The 7,256-nt window shown below is 54.7% G+C and overlaps 1 protein-coding gene across 3 annotated transcripts; it reads right to left on the bottom strand.

Annotated features, from left to right (window-relative positions):
- Positions 1-2,336: 2,336 nt before the first annotated feature.
- LOC109578868 (interleukin-32-like) lies at positions 2,337-7,256 on the bottom strand. Of its 3 annotated transcripts, XR_011563990.1 has the most exons (8): positions 6,898-7,256; positions 6,734-6,768; positions 5,247-5,285; positions 5,062-5,115; positions 4,202-4,228; positions 3,971-4,024; positions 3,727-3,894; positions 3,377-3,510 (listed from the first exon to the last, which is right to left on the bottom strand). XR_011563990.1 is itself a non-coding variant. In XM_019988387.2 (7 exons), exons 2-7 carry the CDS (start codon positions 6,746-6,748, stop codon positions 3,190-3,192), a joined length of 510 nt encoding a protein of 169 aa, XP_019843946.2. In that variant the 5' UTR covers positions 6,749-6,768; positions 6,898-7,070; the 3' UTR covers positions 2,337-3,189. The 3 variants fall into 3 exon arrangements, 2 of the variants coding, with proteins under 2 accessions (XP_019843946.2, XP_019843947.1); XM_019988387.2 differs by lacking the exon at positions 3,727-3,894 and having other exon boundaries at positions 2,337-3,510; positions 6,898-7,070; XM_019988388.2 differs by lacking the exons at positions 3,727-3,894; positions 5,062-5,115 and having other exon boundaries at positions 2,337-3,510; positions 6,898-7,066.

Raw genomic sequence — 7,256 nt, 5'->3', positions numbered from 1 at the left:
CTGCTCCCGCTTCGGCGGGGCGGATCGCAGCGCATGTCCCTGGGCTGTGCCCAGGCTGCCGCGCATGCGCCCTGCTCCCACCCACCCTCAGTCACCTCCCTCTGGCTCCACTGACCCCGCATAGTAATTCTTCCCTTGCACAGAAGCATCTCGTCCAGATCTCAGGAATGTATTTTAAAATACCCAAAGTAAAACAGCCTTCTGAACATGGTCCCTCTTTATGTTTTTTTTAAGTGCCACCTGGAGAAGGCAATGGCGCCCCACTCCAATACTCTTGCCTGGAAAATCCCATGGATGGAGGAACCTGGTAGGCTGCAGTCCATGGGGTCGCTAGAGTCAGACACGACTGAGCGACTTCATTTTCACTTTTCACTTTCAGGCATTGGAGAAGGAAATGACAACCCACTCCAGTGTTCTTGCCTGGAGAATCCCAGGGACGGGGGAGCCTGGTGGGCTGCCGTCTATGGGGTCACACAGAGTTGGACACAACTGAAGTGACTTAGCAGCAGCAGTTACCCTCTCCACTGGGTCTGTGGTGATGCTCTCTGCTTCCCCCACCCCTTCAAGAGCAGGCTGGGTGGGAGTAGATCCAAGGAGAGTTCCTCCCCCCGAAAAAGGCTCACTGTGAGTGTGTGTATGTCTGTCAGGGTGTGTGTGTGTGTGTGTGTCTGTCAGGGTGTGTGTGTGTGTATGTCTGTCAGGGTGTGTGTGTGTGTGTGTGTGTGTGTGTGTGTGTGTGTGTGTGTGCGCACATGCACATGCGCGCGTGCATTGTGAGGGGAGAAGACAGCTGTTAGACCCAACTGTGGGCAAGGCCAACCAGTCTCACCCTGGAGTGATTTCTCCTCTGGAGTCCACCACTAACCCCTGTGTTCAGTACAATATCCTCCAGCGTATTTGGCTGTTTAATTAAAATTGAATAAAACTTAAAATCCCAGGTGTTAGATTAATACGGGAAACCTGTTCTTGTGGAAGGTTGGTAACTAATTCAAACAAAATGCTAGCAGTTAGTGGGTGATTAATTTAAACTGAAAAACTAAACCTGCCTGCAGGTAAGTTGGGTTGACTGTTGGGGGACCCCTAATCACGCATAGGGTCTTCCCTGGTAGCTCAGCTGGTAAAGAATCTGCCTGCAATGCAGGAGCCCCGGGTTGGATTCCTGGGTCAGGAAGACCCCCTGGAGAAGGGATAGGCTACCCACTCTACTTGGACTTCCCTGGTGGCTCAGTCGGTAAAGAATCCACCTGCAATGCAGGAGACCTGGGTTTGACCCCCTGGAGGAGAATGTGGCAACCCACTCCATTATTCTTGCCTGGAGAATCCCCATGGACAGAGGGGCCTGGTGGGCTACAGTCCGTGGGGTCTCAAAGAGTCAGACATGACTGAGTGACTGAACACAGCACAGCACAACCGCCCATAATCCTCTTAAAAACCGGGAGCTGGTTTCTAGGTTTGCTCTACCTTCTTCCTGCCCATCAGGCCCACTTGGTTGGCTTCTTCCTCTGGTGCACAGATTTTAAATCACATGACTTCTGGTAACAATACAGGAGGAGAAAAGCAGCGCACTCCAGCTCCAGAACACAATACCTTTACCCTGTGGCTTTTCAACCACAAAAATACCATATTTTAATTACTGCCCCTCCATCAACCAGACACATAACTGCTCCTTAGCAAATGCTTGTGGAAAGGAAGTGAACTCATCAACCAGAGCTCAAGCAGCTGAAGGAGAACCAGCCCTGAATCTGGGGAAAGTAGAGGTGATTCCTGGGCACAGCTGGCAGGGAGAGCTCTGAGCCTGGGGGAGTGCAGCCCTTCAGGGTGGGGAGGAAGACTGGGCTACAGAGAACCCCTGAAAACTGCTGTGGGTACCTCCCTGAGGCAGGAAGTCAGGGCTGGGGAGGTGAGGTAGGGACCTAGGGTAGGGGGATGTGTCCTCAGAGGTGGTGAGCCGGGCTGGCCCTCAGGCCTTGCTCACTGGCCCCCAGTCTCTGCCTTGAGGCCCAGGTGAGGGACGCCACAGGCCCAGAAGCCCACTCCCGCCCTCCTACCCTACTTTCCCTCCTGGCCCAGGTTTGGGCGCCCTCCCTCCCCTTCCCCTGGCCCCTGGGGCTCTGGTCTTGGAAGAAAGATGGTAGAGCTTCCAAGCCCCAGCTGGGGTACTGAAGGCCAGGAGAGAGAGGTCAGGAGAAGACAAGAGGGGTCAAAGCCCCTCCCCCGAGCTCCCTGGGCCCTAGGAGTGTGATGGTCCAGTCCTCCCCACCAGTCAGTCCACGACCAGTGTTCCTGTTGTAGCCACGCGTTCTGGGAAACAAACTCACTCAGAAAGACAATGCAGATAGTGGAGTGCAGTTTATTACACCAGGGGGCCTGAGGTAGAGTCTCCTCTTAGCCAAGGACCCCTTATATACCCTAAATGTACATGCTCAAACCCACCTCCCCAAATTCTCTGAAACTAGTCTGAAATAAAGGAAAAAGAAAGATACAATCAAAGTTAACCTGTGATCATATGCCTTGAGCTAAGTAGTTAACAGTGGACAATTATCAATAAGCCTGTGGTCATATCCCAATAAGCATAATAGAATTCATGATTCTATTTGGTTACCCAGATAATTAGGGAATTCTTTTAGGCAATGGAGAGTCTAGGTACAAGCCCTGGGGCTCTTGCATCGGCGGTGGGGGGTTTTCCAGTTGGTACATCGTTTCCATAGATACTGGGCACATAGCTCAAAGTCCACAGTCTGACCCAAGATGGAGTCCTGCTTGCAAGATGGAGCCTGTTCTGTCTGTTTCCTCCTTCATTCCCAGTTACAGATTAGAGAGTCCAGTGGCATTTGCTTATCCATCCAGCACCAGGACCCCCACCTGGATCCATCTGACCCACCACCTCTGCCTGTAGCCATCCGACCCCCAGCCTCTCATCCACACAGACACTCCATTTGGGTTAACTGACTTTTATTAGCACATCAGCACTACAGTGACAGGCAGGCCAGACCTGGTGCAGGAAAATTCAGGCAGGGAGAGTTAGATGGGCTGGGTGGTGCCCTCCCTGAAGGGGAGGGGGTGAGGCAGGCTATGAGGATGGGTCAAGGGTGAGCAGGAGGGTAAAGGGTGCATCAGAAGATGCCCTGTGAGAAGGGGAAATTGAGGCGTCTAGATGAGGCCAAGCTCCCTGGGGACCCCTTGGGGCTTCTAGACCTGGATGAGGCTCCTGAAGAGCTGCTCCAGAGAGGAGCAAAAATCATTCAACACTCTCCAGACGGCCTCAGCCGCTATGCGCAAGCCCTGTAGGCAGGCAGCCGCTATCTGATGAAGCCACTCCAGGGCTTTCTGAAACTTCTGCTGCAGTCGCCGCAGGAGCTCTTTAAATAGCTCAAGTATCCAGTCATACCAATCCCTTGAAGTGGAGGAGTCAAAGGGCTGGTTCCGGCCTGGGGGACTGTAGGAGCCAGAGGGCTCACAGACTCTGCGACGCAACTCTTGCAGTGTTTCACGAAGCAATGGACAGGATTCCTGCAGGGATGGGAGGCTGTTCAGGTACATGTCTGGGGCACTGTCCTGACCGAGCCGAGGCCTCCCAGCCTTTAGGAGACTCTGGGACCCAGAAGCCCACGAATGAAAACTGCCTGCCTTCCTGCCAACAGCTCCACCGACAAGAGGACTTTTCCCAAAACCTGAGCCTGGTCCCTTGGGTCCCCTCGAGAAATGAGCCCTGGTGCTTTATTGTACCTGAAGATGGAATGACCTCTGAACTCAGCATGAGGCCCCAGGGCTCACAGGCAGGGGGCTGAAGGCAGGGCTCTGCTCGCTGCGCACTGAGTGAGGAGGCTGATGCCCCAAGGCTGCCCTCCGGAGCTCTCAGGGCCCCCCAGCCCCGCTCCGGGGAGCTCTGTGCACCTGTGGCAGGACCAATGAGAAGACAGACCAGTGGGGAAGGGAATCAAGAGGGGCTGAGATGTCAGCGCAAACTCACCGAGTTGTTAACTTGAGCATCCACGGCGTCAGCCATATCTGCACTGCATATGCTCTGAGGAAAGAAAATGTGGAGACTGCCCACGTGCCTTGCAGCTGAGCTCTGTTGTCCCCACTGGGCCTCCCATGGGTCCAGGAGAGTCAGAAGGAAGACAGACGTCCAGACCCAGTACCCTGGCTGATCCCAACCCTGGGGACTCAACTTCAGGGGAAGGGCAAGACCCAAACTCACCTCCATTAAAATAAGATCTGAGCAGACCTATTGGGAAAATATCACTCAGTTTAAAATTCCCCTACCCTCTCTCACTTCGAGTCTCAATCTCAAGCCCGAGTCTGTGCTCACTGGTGTCCCCTCTTCCTCCGGTGGCTGCGGACCAGGCATCTGACACTGCTGTTCTGTCATACTGCCCTGTGACTTGCACACCTCCCCCAGCAGCCCTGGGCCTCCGTATCCCCCACCTGTGCGGTCAGCGGATACAATGGATACACAGGTGAATTTTGTGCAGTGTAGGGACTGGGCCCTGAGCTATCACCTTCATCATCACCATTATCATGAAATTGTTAGGGGAAACACACTGACTGAAACTGCCCACCCTGGCCAGGCACCACCATAACCATCTGCATGAGTAATTTTAGGACAGGAGGTCCTAGTGAGGAACAGGGAACTAACAAGCTGCCAGTAACTGGAAGAGTTGGGGAAAGCTCAAAAGGAGACAGGACGTGTCTGACCACCTCCCAGAATCCTTCTCGCTGGCATCCATCTTGGCTGAGCAAGGTGTGCGCCACCAGGCAGGACTCCGAGTCAGAACAACTGGCCAAAGACAGCCCAGAAACTAATTCCATCACCATGAAGCCCAAGACTGTGAACCAGCAGGCAGAGCAGTTCTCCTGGTTTCCCTTACCCTCCTGTGCCCCACCCGGGCGCCCTTTCTCAATAAACTCTCTTGCTTTGTCAGCACGTATGTCTCCTCAGAGAATTATTTCCGAGTGTTAGACAAGAGCCCACTCTCAGGCGCTGGAAAAGGTCTTCCTTCCTGCAACAAAGCCACCCTATTCCACTTAAACTGGACAGAGGGGAGTGCACTGACCCACCTCTTCTTTAGACTTCTTTTGAAGGTTTGTACAAAACAATTCCACGAATTGAAACTGTGAAGAGAGACAGAGTTGGGACAAAGAGGCCTGGTCCTTTCACTCCTGGGTCCCAGGTGGGCCAGAACATTCTCAGTTTCACCCAGCTTCCCCATTCCCTTAACCATACATGAGGAAGAACTTCTTACCAATTTGGCTTTGAGGGAATTGATGAAATCGTCGATGTCCTGTGGAGATGACAGTAACACCCAGGCTGATGAGACCTCACCAACCATTGCAGACCTGTTACACACTCACACAAGGAGGACCCTTGCCCTGGACTAGGCAGGTCAACCTGGTTACAGATGCCTAGCCCTCCGTGGTCCCGCTAGAGCAGACCAGGGAGGAACTGGTCAGTTCTCTGACCCTGCAGACCCCCGGCCCCCAGCCCCTTTCCCTCCAGACACTTGACACCATCTCGGAGGTGGCAGGCGCCCCACCGACCCCTCGGGAGACTCCACCTAATGGCGGGAATCTGGCGCTGTCCCCACTGCCCTCCTGGCCCTGCGTGGTCAGTGTGGCTCACAGGGCATGCAGGGCTTCCGTCTGCACACCCTGTGTCCCGGGGCCCCATCCTGTCAGCCCAGCATCACACGTGTCTGGGCAAGAAAACACCTCGAGGGGCCGTGGGGACACTCTGCTGCCCTCATCGTCCTCTCGCTGGGCCTGGCTGCTCAGCCTGGGTCACCCCAGATGACCACTCCCAGACACCGGTGTTCCATGGCCCAGAGCCCCTGAGCATCTGATCATGCTCAGGACTGAGGTGGGCGGATTGGTACAGAGCGGGGAGGGCTCCCCAAAGGGAAAGAATAGACTCTGAGCTCAGCGTGGCTTCAGCTGCTGATCCAGGCCCTAGAGAAATGCTTTCGGTTTCTAGTAAAACACCACATGCCTCTACCCCCAGGTTTCCAGGCTGTAGAAAAAGTCTCCAGAGATGACTCATTCCTCTGACCCTGGAGACCCTCCATTTGCAGCTCTCTCACCAGAATGTCGACTCTAATTCCTAAAGTGACTCCTTTGTCCCATGACTCTGGTTCCTCAGTTTTCTGCAGCCCAGACCAGCCCACCAGGACCTGCACAGAGCTGCTGCCATACCTGTCCTCCAGCAGGAATGCCGCCCCAGAGCCAGGACCTGCTGCTAAGGACGGGGCTCTAGGGTGGGGGGAGTCTGGGGGAGAATGGATGCGTGTATATGTATGGCTGAAACTATCACAACATTGTTAATCGTCTCTATTCCCACACAAAATCAAAAGTTAAAATAAAGAGAGCAAGAGAGAACGAGACAGAAAGAGAGAGAGAAATCTTTGTGCACAAACCCTTTTAGAAATGGAGAGAAAACAAATAGTTGAAGTCCAGCTGAGAATTTTCCAAATGAAATAAAAGAGAGGGCTCAGAGCAACAGGCGTGTATAGGGTCTGTGTCAGTAACTGTTCAGAATGTCGGGGTAGAGATAGCAGAGCACTCCCCGTCACTGCCCCGGATCGCTGTGAGAGAGGACCCTGTCAACTGCATGGGTCACAGGTCTTCAAGGCCAATCTCCCCGGAGGGTCCCCCACTTCAGCCCAGGGAGGTTGGGACAGAGGCAAGTTAGGAAATTCCAGGGCCCAACCTTCCCCCCACTCTTGCGGTCACTCACCTTAGCGGAAGCCATGGTGCTCCAAGGCTCTGCCACTGTAACGCGGTGGGAGGGAGGGTGTGAGGAAAAGTGATCTGGAGAAGCAGGCTCGCCCACCAGCCTGGAGCGAGTTCTGCCTGCAGGTCTCCCCTCTTTCCTCAGCCCAGGCGCCCGGAGCCCCTCACCTGAGAGCCTGCGGCAGAGCCCCAGCTAGCAGTCCACTGCACAGCAGGCCAGACTCAGCATCCCCTGGGAGTCAGGGACTTAAGGGCAGAGGAGGGAGGGGTGGGAGGGTGGAGCCATCGAAGAGCCCAGGAAGCCGGCTGGGGCGGGGGTTCGTGTGTGTGTGTGTGTGTGTGTGTGTGTGTGACAGAAATAGAACTAGAGCAGGGCCAAGACAGAAGGAAGGCAAAATGGGCTGACAGAATTCTGAGGGGCCAGGGTGGACAGGGCGTGTCCCTGACACTCAGGGTCCCTGGACAGGCCCCTCCTCCCTAAGCTGGGACGGGATCTCTGAGCCCAACTAGGGCCTCACCCTCCACCC

This window comes from Bos indicus, chromosome 25, assembly GCF_029378745.1.
Source record: "Bos indicus isolate NIAB-ARS_2022 breed Sahiwal x Tharparkar chromosome 25, NIAB-ARS_B.indTharparkar_mat_pri_1.0, whole genome shotgun sequence".
Classification (NCBI taxonomy): Eukaryota; Metazoa; Chordata; class Mammalia; order Artiodactyla; family Bovidae; genus Bos; species Bos indicus.
The sequence above is the reverse complement of the archived record's forward strand: the minus strand, read 5'-3'. Positions and strand labels throughout refer to the sequence as shown.

What these genes read in the sequence shown, in the direction of transcription:
- LOC109578868 (XM_019988387.2), bottom strand. An exon ending in AAAAGAAGTCTAAAGAAGAG is followed by an intron (nt 4,229 to 5,061) that starts GTGGGTCAGTGC and finishes TTTTCCCAATAG; the next exon opens with GTCTGCTCAGATCTTATTTT. An exon ending in CAGATCTTATTTTAATGGAG is followed by an intron (nt 4,025 to 4,201) that starts GTGAGTTTGGGT and finishes TTCTTTCCTCAG; the next exon opens with AGCATATGCAGTGCAGATAT.